Consider the following 15,538-nt stretch of genomic DNA (forward strand, 5'->3'; position numbering starts at 1 on the left):
CGAGATTAACTCACTGTTATGCACAGCTGCCACCACCACTTACAAAGGTCTAATTGACTTGCTGTGTGCCTGGGCTCCTGGCTCCACCAGTCGCTTGTTAACCACTACCTGAAAACCCTCTGCCACGCACAGCGCGGCTACCGGGCTTCTCATTAACACCAGGGCCAGCCGGTGCAATCACCTGTGCAGCGAGACACGCCTAGGCTGGCAGGGTAAAAAGCCCTATGGAGCCCTTCACGCACCCACTCTCCCCAAACCCCACAGGAACAACTTACTCCCCAGGGTTGATGACAGCACAAAAAAGCTCCCCTCACCAGCAGTCTCGGAGAACACTGCCCTGGCCACGTCCCCGCGTGCTCCTGCCAGTCCCGCTGCTTTCCAGAGCTGTGTGCATCCCAGGGGATGCACAAGCACAGGTACACGTTTTCTTTCCAAAGCAAATACCCCCCCAGCCCGTGACCCTTTTGCTCAGGTTAAAAGCCTAAGCCCACAAGTCAGCATTTTACACGATCACTCTGTACACTGAAAATTGTACCAAATCTAACAAGATTTTTGTTGCTCCAGGAGGCTGTTCCAGAGCCAGGGGCAGGCTGCACTGCTTGCCCTGCTCCCACATCGTGTGCATCCTGCTCTGGCAAGGAGACCTCCAGCTTTCCCTTCACCTACCCCACAAGCATTTCCAGCAGCAAACCCCCTCCAGTCACAGCTCTCTCACCCTGCTTGCCTTTGCTCACAGCTCTCAGAGCTGTAACGATGAGACAAATTGCTCCCACGCAGAAGCAAGACCTTCCCGTAGCATCGAGAGCACGCAGAAGCGCAGAGTGCTCCCAGGTCCCGTGTACGGGAAGCCCTCCTGGTTCTCCTGCTTCAGAGCCACCTCCCGTCCAGTGTGGAAGGTGGCCTCCTACACAGCAGGTCTGCCATGCTGCAGGCTTCTACTGCAGCTGCAGAGAATTCAGACTTCCCAACAAGAGCAAAGGGATGTCTACAACAAAACAGCCAGTGCCCAATGACCTCTCATATTTTAATGAGAGATAATAAATGTAGCCAAGGCTTTGCATGAGTCTCACCAAACCTCCATGTTCATGCACAGGGCAGACACTATCTGTCAGCTCCCAAGGAGCTGATATCGAGTTGGATGTTATTAGGCTCTAAGACAGATACTGCTTTGGAACAGGGCAAAACTGCAAGACCAACTTTGCCCACTGCGGTGTGAATAAATAACCTTCTCTTGCCCCCCCTAGTCCCAAGACCCCCTGGTCTGCGGGTGACAAAGCTGTTATTTTCATTTCGCAGTTACACAGCAACCAGTGCTGGCATCTTAACCCCTCGAATCAGCCTGCTGGCTTTTGAAGCCCTCTCCAGCATCCTAGCCGTGGCACCTCAGGACCTCCATGCACAATGCTGCATGAAGGATCTCTTTCCAGAGGGCACAGCAGGGACAGGACAGCTGGCAAACGAGGTGCCACAGCGATAAGCAGCATGTTACAAGGAGAAGTTTTAAATAGATGTGAGCAGCTCAGTGGGTAGGTAAACAGGATCCCTATTTCTTTCCTGTTCCACAGCTGGAAAACCCACAACCCCTTCCTGTGGGAAGGGAAGGAGGAGGGTGGGGAGCTCACAGCACCGGGGTCGGTTCCCAGAACTGGGTAATGGCTGCCCCAGGGAACCCCTCCTCCCCGCAGCAGAGGCGAGACGTTTCCACTGCTGCTGGGAACCCCTGGTGCTGATCGGGGCAATCGTCAAGGGGCACAAAATGCCAGGTCAGTGTATTTTAATACCATGGGGCCGAAGTGCTTAACTAGGTGGCCTTTATACCACCATCCAACAGAAAGGAGCTGAGCATTTTTCAGATGTACTCTGTATTCTTAAGGAGCACTCTGTATTCTTAAGGTTAGGTGACCAAACCAAACTGACTTCAGTGGAAGTTAAAAATATCCAAATATCTTTAGAGATCTGTGCCAAAATGCTCAGGAATTCACAAGAAACCCCCAGTTAGAGGTAGCTGAATGGTAGCGTGGTCCAGGAAGGGTGAACAAGCAACGTGTTTCTTGAAGCTTTCAAACCCAAGAGAATGATACAAGGATCAGGCAAAGCCAGATGGCGAGACCTCCGTCTCGTCACCCTTGCATTGCTCTGGGCATGGCTCCTTCCACCTCTACCTGCAATTCAAGCTGTCAATCCCACTTCACAGGAGGAAATCAGTCAACAAATACCACCCTTCAGGTAGAAGACAAGTCTTTGAATGTAAGTGAAGCAAGAAATATTTCCTCTTCTCTTGTTCCCCTTAGGATAACTGGACAGATCAATGCTGCAAACATTCCCACTACTAAACACATGGGCAACCGTAGAGTGCTGAGTGATACAATGCAATGATGACCTAAATCTTGAATCCACGCTACAGATTCAGTGCTCAAATGACAGCTTTCCTTGCCTTGAAGAATGATGGAAAATTGCCACAGATGAGAATAATTTGGGTCGGGAGGCAGAGCAGCAGCTTGTACGTAGCTATTTCACAACTGCATGATTAAAGTTATGGAAGGATAAATTTACTATGAAAGCACACAGGCAATGCCGCTTAGATGGTCTTTAAGATGAAATTTTAAACTCAGTGGCCCTTCTAATAAAAGCAAAATGGACTTCCAGCATCTCTCCATGACCTGCTGTCCCCTACCACCCCAGATACGTTGCGGTTTTGGCACAGCATCCAGCAGCAGGTTGGAAGTTGACTCGTTACAGCCTAGACTGGAGCTTCATATCACATTGAGGGACTTACATCATTGTTTTGACAGCATCAGCTTTAGGAGGAAAGAAAACCCTGTGATCAACTGCCTGACAGCCAGGTGGATGTCACTGCAGATCCACAGGGACTGTCCTCCTTCGCTGGAGCTCTGGCTCCTTCTAATGCCTGCTATTTCAGGCTACCAAACCCAAATTTTAATTAAAAGAAGAGTCCCATTTAAGTTCCCATGGAGCCCTGCTCTAGCCTTGCTAATTAAAGGCAAACTGACAGGATCTGAAGTGAAAAAATAAACCAGGTCTGAAAAGTTTGAGAGTCACAGAAAGAGTCTGAGCTCTTAAGTAGGCTGAAACACGCTCTCTGTGGGAGCACCACATGTTGTCCAGCCCCAGGCTTCTCAGTTAGGTCCTGGTCTCTGTAGAGCTGGTGGACTCTCCAGAGGGTTAATCACAGCACCCCAGACACTCACCTGTCTCCTCTGACAACACATGAGAACTGAACCCAACATTGGTAGACAGATGCAGAAAGTGCTCTTCTCTCCACATCCTTAACTTGAGCGAAATGGCTGTCCTTCACTGGAGGGTCATTGCTCCTTTCCAACTCCAAGAGGCTGAGAGCTGGTATGGATTTCCAGGTGACTTCCTTGTCCCAACCACAGATGTTCTGCAGCAATGAAACCTCAGTGCAGTAGAGCTGCTCCATTACTGTGCAAGGACTTCATGGTTTTCAAATCAATAATATTCTCCTAGTAAAATTTTGCTTTTATTGAAATAAATAGTTTTGACATAGAGAATCCTTCAAATTGGATAATTTGAAAGACTTTGAATGCACCAAGCCGTCATGTCTCACTACTGTCATTTCAACCAGAATCGTGCATGTGCAAGTATCAGCACTTGATCTCCAACCTTTGCTGCTCTGAATCAGACCAGAGTGGAAATACTTTGAAGGTGCCAGAATCTCCCCCACCCACTCAAAATATGGATATTTCCAGACAGATGTTGGTGTAACACAGGACAAAATACAAGCTGTGTGCAGATAACACTTCTCTACTGTGGAAACCATCAGCTGCCAACCGAGTTAAAACAGGGCTGGTGCAAGCAAGAAGAATGGTGTGAGAGTGACTTTCAGCTTAATTCCTGTTCTAGTCTCCCCTTTTTAGAGGTGATCACTATAGCAGTAGCCCTTAGGAGAAAAAAAAAAGTGGTTTTCTTTTGTTTGGTGGGTGGTTGGTTTTTTGGGGGAGTGAAGTGGGGTTGGTTTTTCTTTTTTTAACTAATAGGATTTCTCTTGTCAGCCCAGGTAAAGGCACACAAAGATAAATGAGACTTTGGAAGATTCCCACTGCAATTCAGAGCTTGGTGCTCTTACACTCAAGGCAGGGACCAGTCCTCTGTGCCATTTTGAAAGCAAAGCCAGGCAGAACAGATGAGACAACCAGGAAAAAGGGAATTGAGATATAGCTTGAAATCCTCGGCCAAACTGACAGATGCTGCAAACTGTTATAAAATGTATATGGAGCATGGGAAACACAACAGAGCAACTAAAGCCAGTTTCCTACATGAGTGATATTTGCAGCCTGTCTACCTCACACTATCGAGAGAATCCAGAGGCCAAATTCAGCAATAAGCAGTTGCAAATTGCAGGGACTTCAGCGGAAACTGCATCCGCTTGCTAGTAGCTGCACATGGACTCTTGTTCCCTGAATTAAAAGGAGTGCAGGGTGCTTGATTCCATCTTGGCTTTTGATTACAAAGGCATCAGCAGACAGAATTAAACAGTTTGCTTCCTAGCCTATTTAGCATCCTCTGGGTGACAGGTTAGAGGGTAGGCAAGGCTTAGGAGACTTTTTTTAACAGTTGTGCCAGAACCTGACTTTTTTTTTTTAATTTTATTTTTTTGTCAAGACATTTGCAGTGGGTGATAAGGTTTCCCAAAGATCTGGCCAGGCTCCAGAGGGAAAAAAAACAAGCAGTGAAAGTGTATGTAAAAGCAGCTCAGCACTGGGTTATAAGGCACCGCCTGAACCAGCTGCCATAGCAACTGCTATTAAAGAAAGAATTAGAGCGTTCTTCATGGAAGTAGGAAAACTCGCAGTCAATAAGCGTAAGGATGGGATGCAAAGCAAAATAAAGGAAGATAAATATAAGCAAGTAGGAAAAATATGCAGAACTGAATGAGAAGCAGGGCCACTTGCACAGGTATATGTGCTCTTGTGTTGTGGAGATGCCTATAAATACACTAAGATACCTAACTCCAACCTCATTAGCAAGCATTTTAGATACAGTTGATCCTGCCTTGGGGCAGGAGGTGGATTACATGACCTCCTGAGGCCCTCTCAACCTCTATTTTCCATGATTCTAGGAGGAAGAAATCTACACCAGCTGAGCTGAGCTGGCCCGAATCCAAAAAGGCAGGAATTTAAATCTGAAAAAAAAAAAAAATAGATTTAATCCACTTTTCAAGTTCTCCTTGACCAGGAGAAGGGGCAGAAAGCAGAGCCTGCAGCCACAGCTTACAGTTCTTCCTGTCAAGAAACTACATCCAAGCACCACATTTTCAACTGCATCAGGGTAAAGCAACCACATGAGGGTTAGCCCTGCAAGAAGGCTTCACCTCCAAAAATATTCATTTTCCCGCCAATATTCATTTGCAAAGAAGAGTTAGATACTTGGCTGCAGAACTGTGCTTACGGTCGTGGGTTGCTTTGGTTTGGGGTTTGGGTTTTTTTTTTTTTACAAAATACACTTGAAAACAGAATGATGTTGCAAAATACCAGGTACCAGGAAGCTCTCAGGAGTGATCAGGCTAATGTCTTAAATCCTTTTGGCAGAATTGGGTTAGATATCACAACACAGCACTGCAGCGAGACAGAGCCTTGGCTATCAGAGGTCACAGCCAAGGTGGGAAGACAGAGGATATTTCACTCTGGGTTGCTGCTGCTTATTACGCAGAAGATACCAGAGGTCCCCGACTGAGCTGCTATTTACGCTCTCTGGTTTCTCGTTATTGGAGTGCGACAAACACACAGTTAATTGGAGCGTAGGAAACAGCACGCAACTGGAAGGCAGCCAGGCAGGCAAGAAACATGTTGCCTGCAAGAAACTCCATGTCACAGCCCCCCAGAGTGAGGAACTGGCTGGGATGTAGTGTCAGCCCTTCCACGCCGTGATCCCCCCAAGCAGGCAGCCAGGTGTGCCGCTTTCAGTGCTTGATCCAACCCGTACCCATGGCCATCACTGCGTTTCCATGCCTTGGTCCCCCTTGTGCGGATGGCAGGCAGAGATCCCCCCAGGGAAATCACACGGACAGCCAAGCTGGGAAGTTACTGGCCACTGATATATCAGTAAGTATTATCAGGCTCAGATTGGGAAGGTCTGGCTTTGACATTCGGCAGCCTGTAGATAGCAGAAAATAAGCAGCCATCCAAGGCTGCCTCCACCTCATTGGAAGCAGAGCAGCCAGGACAGGGAAGGGAAAGGTTAAATGCCAGTGATTTAGTACTTGGTTATAGGCATAAACATCTCCGAGCACCTGGTGGAATTAAGGTCCCATTGATAATCTGCCTTTGGCTGACAAAAGTCCTGACGTTCCCAGCCAAGGCAGCCGTTGCATCCTGAGCCCTCCCTGCTGTGATTTGGCCGGCCAGGGTTTGCAGAGCAGATGGTGACCTTACATATCCTACCTACTGCACCTTGCATGCACAACCCTAAGAGTTTCAGCCTTTACTCCCCATTGTCTGTATCTCCTTTCAAAAGGGAATACTCCTTACTCACGGTTGCATTGAGAAGCAACCGTCAACAATACTAATAAACCAAAGAAATGCCCAATTTGCATTTAGGGGTACATGTAACCAATGAGACACCGGTTCTGAGTTTCCCCTCCAAAACACATTGCAGCCAAATTTTAGAAGCCAATTAAGTGATTTAAACCACTTCTAGTAAGAAATAAAATCTGGGATCGGCAGCAGTCATTGGCCAATCCCTGTTTGATTTAAAACACCTTGAATCCAAACAGACCATCCTTACTAGAGGGACAAGTAGTTTGAATCCAATGTTTATTCATTATCTTGTAATACTATTTATTACAAGATACACAAGAAATATTTTCAGTGGTATCAGAAATGGTGGAAGCTGGCACATGCGTAAAAGCCAGAAACCGAAACGATGTGAAACCAACCCATTTCCATCATGCAAGCCGAGAACGCACGCCCTGCTGAAACAAGGTGCAAGCGGAAAGATGTGCCCACGGAGGTGGGGGTGGGCAGCCAGGCCTGCAAGGGGGGGGGGGGGGTTGTTGTGTTTAAATTTTGATCGAAAAAATTCCAGCCAGGATCCCTACATCACCATTTCTTGGAAAGGACAGTCAGAGCACATTTGCATGCACATTTTCAGTTCTTGTTTTAGTCAAGAAAAGCAGCTCATTGCTCAGGGAGCAGGAAGGAGGCTGCTTGTGCTATGAGTCTTGCTGTGAATCGAGAAACTCAAGAGATGCAGAATGTCTGGTCTGTAGGTATGGAAAAAGTCTGTTTCCCAACTTTCACGTCTTGAAACAGCAAGCAGCAATGCTCAGTGCATGCAACAGCCAGCATGAACAACCCAAGAAAAGACACCCCAATCTTTCTTAAAGGGATTAAGAAGATGCTTGACCCACTGAAACCAAAGCTCTTCTTCAACAGCTGGTGCACATTTTAGAAAACACATTCTGAAGTGAAGGAAATATCTCATTTTGTTATTTGAAAAGTAAAAAAAAGTATTTCTGATCAAACTTTTTTGATTAAAGAAAGGGTTTGAAACAAAATGTTTAAGTTGACTCCAAATTTGGGGAGGGAGAAGGCCTCATCCCAGGAAAACCTGAGATGGACTTTCAGCATTAATTTCTAAACAGAAAAGTCGGCATTTCAAGCTCTTATGGAAATGGAAATAATTTTCCCACTTGATTGAAATTCCAGGAAGTCAGAAAAAAAAAAGATTATTTACTTGTTATGACAACAGAGAAAGTTGCATATTCAATATTGCTCGTGCTCCCAGATGCCATCTAGTTAGCTGCCATATGCAAGCCACCCCACATTGGCATTGCATCCAGATTGCATGAAAAAGCCAAGTTAAATGTGGCCAAATATATGAATCTGCTTTTGGAAGACATACCAACCGCCATTAACAAAATTAGCAAAATCCATCTTTGCCAAGGGCTCCCACACACAGCTTCCCAAAGAGGACAGCTTTCATTTCCACACCTATGGAGTTTAAAACTCAAGAAACGCCTTTGTTATTGAACAGAAACTTTTCATTTCTGACTCGAGTCATTCCCCAAATACCCAGATATTCATTCAGACTGCTGGCAATAAGATTTATTTTTTTTTCCAGAGCCCTTCAAAGGGCACAAAAAACCCAGGAGAAAAGTCTTCTCAGACAGATAAATGCACTTGCTCACAGACTTGGACAAAGGAACCCCATGTAAAAAGCTTCAGGAGACTAATAATGTGGGTGGAAAATTAAGGCACCTCATAAAAGGTTTTTAGTAACAAGGGAACAGATCACATCAACTTGGAAAGGTTAAAGAAAGCAATTTATAGACACTAATTAGGGCCTCTTTTTAAAGTGCCTTTGCAAATGACAAGGTTGGGTTTATTCCAGAAAGGTGCAGAGGGAGCGCAGTAGGAGCTGCCTGGGGATGGCTCTTAAAAGGGTCTACCACGCTCATCATTAACACACATTTACAGGAGATTTAAGGGTTGGCAGGGAGGGAAACGTGGGGGATGTATTTACACAAATAAGCTGTGCAATACTTATACCCTCCCCGGGGAAATCTTCTCCACACTGGTGCAGGACCCAGCGAGCCCCAAGCTTGTGCCCGCTGCTCTGCTAACGGGAACCGTTTTGCTGGATGCCAAGTCCAAGGTCATCAAACCAGAGTTTTCATTCACTTTCTGGCTCACCAGCTGTAAGGATCTGCATGGTCAAAGTTCTGCAGAAACACTGGTTTATGCAGCACTCTGGCTCTGACAAAGTTTTGCTTGCAGGATGAAGTGCCAGGAGGAGGGAGCTGAAGGACTTTGCAGCAATGTTTCCCGGAGCCATGGCCAGGGGGTAAGCAGGTGCCTGAGGGGAGGCAACTCTCATCTGAGAGCAGGAGAAACCAGGGCACCTCCAGTGCTGCTGGAAGGTGAATTGGTCCTTCGGGGGCTTTATTTCTCCGTTGGTTCACTGAAGCGAACACAGCTCACCCCCCCAGCTAACACGAACACCTCCCGCTTCTGTCATTCAGGTGGGAGCTCGCCCTGCAAACAGGCCGGGGGTGCAAAGGGACTTCGAGGCAGCAAATGCCACACGCCTGTACAGGCAGCCACTTCACCCACCTCTGGGATGTCTTTTTTCAATTTACAGAACACCAGCTCCTCTCCCCACGCTCTGGGGCTCCTTACATAGGAACTCAGTGATGTAGAAAGACCTGGACACGACAGCCCTGCAGCAGCTGGGGCTGCTTTCGGGGATGAGGTGCTGCCCTGGGAATGGCAGGACCAGCCTCCTCCCCACAGTTTCAGTCCATCACCTTGCAGGACAGCCTTGAAAGGCCACAGCCTTCAGCAGCCCTTACAATTTCTTTGTGATTAGTATGATAGCTTATAAAGCATTGTTTTATTGCATCATAAAGCAACTCTTCTTCGCAGCCATTAGAACAGCCCAGAGGTTGTACACAACCCTGCCGCTCCCTCTAAGCTCCGTATGGACTGAGTGTCCTCCCCTTTGCACCATCTCCCTGCAACCAGCTCAGATCGTCCCTAGAGCTGGATAAGGACTTGAACATATTTCCACTTAAAATGGTGATTGTGCATGATGCCCCTCCACAGATACCCCTTCCCAGCTCCTCCACAGGGGAGAGCAGAGCAGGCCCGGTGTGGCAACTGGGAGCACTCTCTCTCACCTCGGAGCTCACCCATGAACTGTCCGTAGATATTTCAGCTTTCCAAACTGAAGGTCCTGGCCAGCACACTGCAGGCCGGGGGGACCCGCTGCCCTCGGTCTGGGGTCACTGCCCATCACCTACTTCTCCCCAGCATGACTGTCTGCTCACATCTGCCACCAGCGCATTCGCGGTGTGCTCCCTACCCTGATTCTGTCAACAGAGATCCAAAGGAGCTTTTAATAGCAGCTTGTTTGTTAAATGCGGGATATTTTGACAGATCTGTTGCAGAAGATGCAAGTAACAAGCAGGCAGGAGCCGTCACCCCTTCGCAGCTCCTGCCCACGCCGGGGCTGATGGTCCCTGGGGTCCTTGCCTTCAGACCTGCTTTGCCACCACGCTGAGATACAGCAATGCTGCAACACGCACAGTCACCCGTCAGCAGCCGTAGAGGAACCTGGATTTCTTACAGGGGAAAGACGTCCTCTTCTCTGAGGCTGCTGCATTTGCAGAGCCAGAGGTCACAGGCTAAGTGGGAAGGCGGGGTGGCTCAGCCCGGTGGCCGTGCCATCGGTGGCAGAAGGAAACAGGGATGAGGGACGGTGCTGCAGATACACATGGGCGCACAGGAGCTCAGCGAAGCAAGCACTGGTCTTTCAATTACACCTGGGCAACGCACAGGCAAAAGACAGTGAAGTCAGCACATCCAGGTCCTCAGGGACACAGAGCTGCTCCCCAAAGAGCAGGGCAGGGTTTTGCACCCACCGACTCCATCCTACAGGGTTCAACCCACCGACTCCATCAGGAGGTTACACCACAGCACAAGACACCTTCCAGCAAAGAGCCAACTTGCTATTCAACTCCACTTTCTTTCTTTCCCCTGATTTCATCGCACAGCGCCTACTACCATCCCCTCTCCCACTTCAGGAGCGATAACCTTAAAAATAAATACAAAAGTACAGAAAAGTAACAAAGAATGGAAATGGCACACCCGCTTAGAGGTAGCTCAGAGGTGACGTGTGCCAGCCGCACCCCCAGCTCTCTAACCTTCCTCACGCTAACTTCTCAACTTCTTAATCATTTATATTTCACCTCCCCCTCCACTTCCCACATGGAAACAAAAGATCATTCATACACCAAAATAATCACCCGGGACCTCCAAAAGCCCACGAATTCCCTCACTTTGGCCTAGGGCACTTGATAAGGAGTCTTCCCTGTTTGGCATCTGGGTTTCACTCTGTCCCATCCTCCCCTTTATACTGGTCCCACAGCACAGAGGGGGCAGACCAGGGACAGAACCTGCCCCCCCACTATTTTTAGGACTTGAACTAACCAACCACAAAGCAAATCAAATTTAAAAACGTGAGGCATCTGAAAAATCCAGCTACACAGGGAAGTGCCTGTGGCACCGCGGATACTGCCCCTGCCCTCTCCGGTGGGTGGAGAGGTTGATTTTCCACTGAGCAGGGAAGTGCCTGTATCACATTTGATGTAACCAGCATTGCATCGGAAAGAGCGACCGATGGTTAAAGCCCACTACCTGGGCTCGCCTATGGAATGAGGTCAACACAATTACAGTACCAAAAGAGACCTGCTGCAATGGATTTTCCCTTACAGGAGGAAAAGAGTAAAGCTGTGAGCTGAAAGCTCAACTCCTGTACCCCCAACAGCAAAGTATCCATATCCACATGTGGTGCAAGACTGCTGTCCACAGGACCTGTGCCACCAGTACGTTAATGCCATTGCCTGAACACACACCAGCCCTGCCTGCTCACTGCCATCAGGGTGCACAACTACCCTCCACCAGTGCCATGCCTGCAAACACCTCCACCTTTTGTGCATTTTTCAAAAAAAAAGGAAAATATTTGTGAGGCAGACAGTGAAGGAGTTTCCCCTCCTTCCAAACTGCCCAGGCCCAAAGCCAGAAAGTGCAGAAAGCAAAACTAAGAAGTTGGGCCTTTCGCAGACCCATTGGCCCCATCGCACCCTCCAGCCCAAGTGCTGAGCAGAGGCACCATCACCACATGAAGAGGAGGACGATGAAACACTCATTATCCACCCCAAAACTATGACCTGTCACTTACAGGTGGGCAGCTGGGTACAAAACCCAAAGCCACACCCTGCCAAGTATCTGCCAGCACAGGCAGAGGCAATACAAGTCATAAATCTGTCATCTCAGGCAATGTCAATACACGCAATTTCACAGTAGGGCTCTAGCTGGCTTCACTGCTGGGGCTCTCCTAGAAGACTACAATGGCTCAGAGCAAGAAACACTGGTTCACTGGAGCACAGAGCTGGAAGTAACCGTTAAACCTTTAAAGCAAAGAAGAAACAAATAAAAGCCTGCAGTTTCCAGGGCATTATCACAGGTCTGCTCTCCCAGAGAGAGGCTACAAATGCACGCAAAACCACAGACACACAGCAGGGCTTGGCAAATGCTTTTAACACACTGCCCAGGCAGGCATCACTGTCCACCACCAAAGTGCTCCGTTTCCAAACGGGTGCAAAACACCCACATGAGGACAAGTTACAGTGCACAAAAGGCACCTTCTCAGAAACAGGGACATGACTTTGGGGAGATTCCTCACAAGGCAAAGACAAGGTCCTTGCCTTCCACCCACATACCAGGCAAGTATATACTGCTTCTTGCAAAAGATGCTGGAAACTAGAGCAACACTCACTAGCAGAGATGCAGATTTTGCTACCTGGCAGAGCGGCAACCCCAAATGCTGCTCCAGGTCTCCTGGGAAACATTTTTACTTCTCTGCAGAGAAGTAAACTCTGGCTCCCCAGAGCTTACAGGCTTTCCCCATGCTATGCTGAGGCTAATGGGGATTGACTTTTAGACATATTTTTTTTCGCCCCTTCAGATTTTGAAGCAAAAGCAAAGCACTTTGATCTACTTTGAAATGGTGCAATTACACCAATTTCTGAACAATTTGCAGTTCTCTTCTATAGGAAGCATTAAGCAAAGGCATGCTTTTCAGTATTTTGAATAGGGAAAAAATTCATACATCCATGTAGCTCTCAATCCATCCCCCCAAGCAGGGAAGCTGAAGAGATTTACACTGACATGTATATCCCTGCAACGGACTTCCATAAAGCCACTAGAAGAGGCACATCCAGAAGGCAAAGAAGTGTTTCACACCTTCTGTAAGTAGGAAGTGTGAAAAGGAAAGAGAGAAAGAGAAAAGACCTTTCCCCAAATCTCGGTCTTAACTCCTGCCCTATCCTGGCATTCATGCGCCCACTCCTGATGTCAGTCTAGGTAACGCTGGTGTCACACAGTGCTTTGAGGACCCCATAGCTGTATCAGAGATGGCAACGCTCCAGAGACCAACACCACGTCAAGGGTAGTCCAGTCCACGGATGTCAACACAGATGCCTTTGCACACCACAGCATTACAGGGACCTCACATGTAGCCAGACAAAGAAATCACCAGATACAAGTGCCATACCTTCCTCCAAGTCGTTCCTCAGAGAAGCCTCCAGCAGAGCAACGCTGGCTTCAAAAGACACTTTCTTTCGGTTAACAGCATTTCTCTTCTTTTCATGCTTCCGCTTCTTGTGCTGCATCTCCTTCTCATACTGCGCCCATTTCTTCAGCTGCTGAGCCCTCCGCTTCTGGGCTGCCCGCAGCCTCTCCAGCGTGGGCACCTTATCCAGCAGCTGCAGCTCTGTCAGGAGGTCCACATGGGCATCCATCACTTCTGCCGAGAGAGAGTGGATGAAGGATGCCCCAGCAGGAAACGATGTCCCACCGCAGGTCCTCTGGATCGCGGCCGCCTGCTGCTATACCAGCATCTTGAGGCCGAGCTGGGAAGGGCCCATTGCAGTGTCTGATGAGAACACAGTGGAAACCTGAAATGAGGAGGAAAGTGTGAGAGATCAAGTCTCATCATCCCATGCAGACAAGCAACTAAGACCAGCCTGTTGGAAAACACAATGGGCAACACCTACCATCTCAAAAGGCAGCTCGCTTAATTGCACTTTAATTGCTTGGTTGTTCTCACCAGGCTTTGTGATTCTATCCTTCACCCACTCCAAACACCGAAGCAAAACCCTCTTGATTAAGCAGTAGTTTAACTGTGCAATTCATTCACATCTACAGTTCAAGGTAGCCCTCTCTTATGAGCAGAAGGAAGTCTTAATGAGCAAAGATCTTCCATAGTATTTGATACCATTCCTCAGACAACTCCAGAGGCAGTCAAGTACTGAGACACATCCTTCCTTCCGGCTGGCCCCTTCCAGTGTAACCCTCACCCCTCGTTACACGTGTCCCCAACACCGCAGCCAGGACTGCGCTGCACTGATGCACACCAGCAGCCACCTCCCTGAAGCATTTTGGTCTGAGCAGCAAAACACAGGGCAGAGGGGACCAAGACTGCAGTGGCAGAGCCCAGGGCAGCCACAGACACCACATGAAACCGTCCCAGCACAAATAACCCAGAAGCCAGAGGCTAGAGATGCACGGGGCTACCCATCCAGCACCCCAAGGCCAAGCAGGTTTTCCCGGAGGGGCTTTACCCACCAGGAGCATCATCTGCACTCTTCTACTTCATCCATCAGCCCCTTCCCACCCCAGCCCTAGCTGAGGGCAGATGGATAGGATGTGGCTCCCAAGAAGATATTACTAACACTTAAACCACTTCAGCTACTTAAAAACATGGGGGTTTGTGTTAATTCCTCTCTTCATTCAGGTTTTTTCTTTACCACAGGCTAGCTCATTCTGGTTTTGCTGTACAGGCTCCACAAGCACAGCAACAAGAGCAGTTAAATCACAGCCCCAGACTCTTGGTGTGACCATGACATCAGAGAGCTCTGAGCAGTGCTACCCAAAGAATGATCAACCAGGGGACCCATGGGCAGCCACCCAGTCATCTGCTGCACAGAAGGAGTAAACGCATCCCAGATTTAAGAAGCGGCCCAACAGAGAAAGGTGCATTTGAAACAAAGCCAACGTCACGAGCAAATTGAACGAGTCCTTTCCAAATAGACCCATGCAAAGCACACCGAATGGCAAGGTAAGTGTGCCAAATCAAGGTAAGCTGCAAATAACCACATACAAGATGAGAGCTCTTATGGTTCAGCCAGCTTGGGGGGGGGGGGGGAGAAAAAAGTTGATGGGGAAGGGAGACTGTGGAGAGCTTAAGTATTTATAAGCACCTGAGAAAGCCCCAACAGGACAGCTGAAGCCATTTCTTGCTCAACTCTCCTGCTCCAAAAGAAAGGAAGCAACAGTCTCGTATACAATGGATGCAAAGCATCTATGGGAAAAATAGCAGCAGAAGAGAGGTAGCTAGACCCAGGTGAGATACCAAGCCTTACCCCATCCAGCCAAGCCACAAAAAGCCATTGTTCCTCCCTCTTCAGAGGGCAAAGCAGCCCAATCGTGGAGGCATTACTCTGAGGAGCTGCAGGGAAACGTTCATGCCATGCAGCACATCCATCACATCCCAGTGAATTTTGCAAGGTTGAGACATCCACTCCTTCCAGACATTGCTACAGACCTTCCACAGGGATTTGACCTTACCTATAAATATCTCGGCAGACTGACAGCAAGGCACGCCATTTCCTCCACAAGATAATTGGTTTGCAAACTGAAAACAAACAAACTCAGCTAGAGCACGCAGGCAGGTCCTGGGCAGTCACTTTATCCAGTAAATGGCCAACAGAAGGCCAAGGACAGCTTCAGCAGCACCTGCAAACCTTATTTTGAGGGTTTCAGGATAGACCTGAACAAAAAAAAAGCAACCCTGTTCCATCCCATAAGAACTTAAAATTGCAAAAAAACGCTTTAGTTCCACATAGGGACAAACCCAAATCCTTGCAAAGTTTTTCATAAGAGGGATACTACCTAGAAATTCAAACACTTGCCTGAGATGGAAAATATCAACT

At 48.2% G+C, this 15,538-nt stretch overlaps 1 protein-coding gene across 2 annotated transcripts in view; it reads right to left on the reverse strand.

Moving 5' to 3' along the window:
- Positions 1-15,538, reverse strand: part of PPP1R16B (protein phosphatase 1 regulatory subunit 16B) — a 66,380-nt gene that overhangs the window by 33,948 nt on the left and 16,894 nt on the right. For both annotated transcript variants that reach the window (XM_030010024.1, XM_030010025.2), the window contains exon 2: positions 13,099-13,501. In XM_030010024.1, coding sequence (XP_029865884.1) covers positions 13,099-13,345 — 247 coding nt within the window. In that variant the 5' untranslated portion in view covers positions 13,346-13,501. The remainder of the gene's footprint in view (positions 1-13,098; positions 13,502-15,538) is intronic.

Source organism: Aquila chrysaetos, chromosome 3 (genome assembly GCF_900496995.4).
Source record: "Aquila chrysaetos chrysaetos chromosome 3, bAquChr1.4, whole genome shotgun sequence".
Taxonomy (NCBI): Eukaryota; Metazoa; Chordata; class Aves; order Accipitriformes; family Accipitridae; genus Aquila; species Aquila chrysaetos.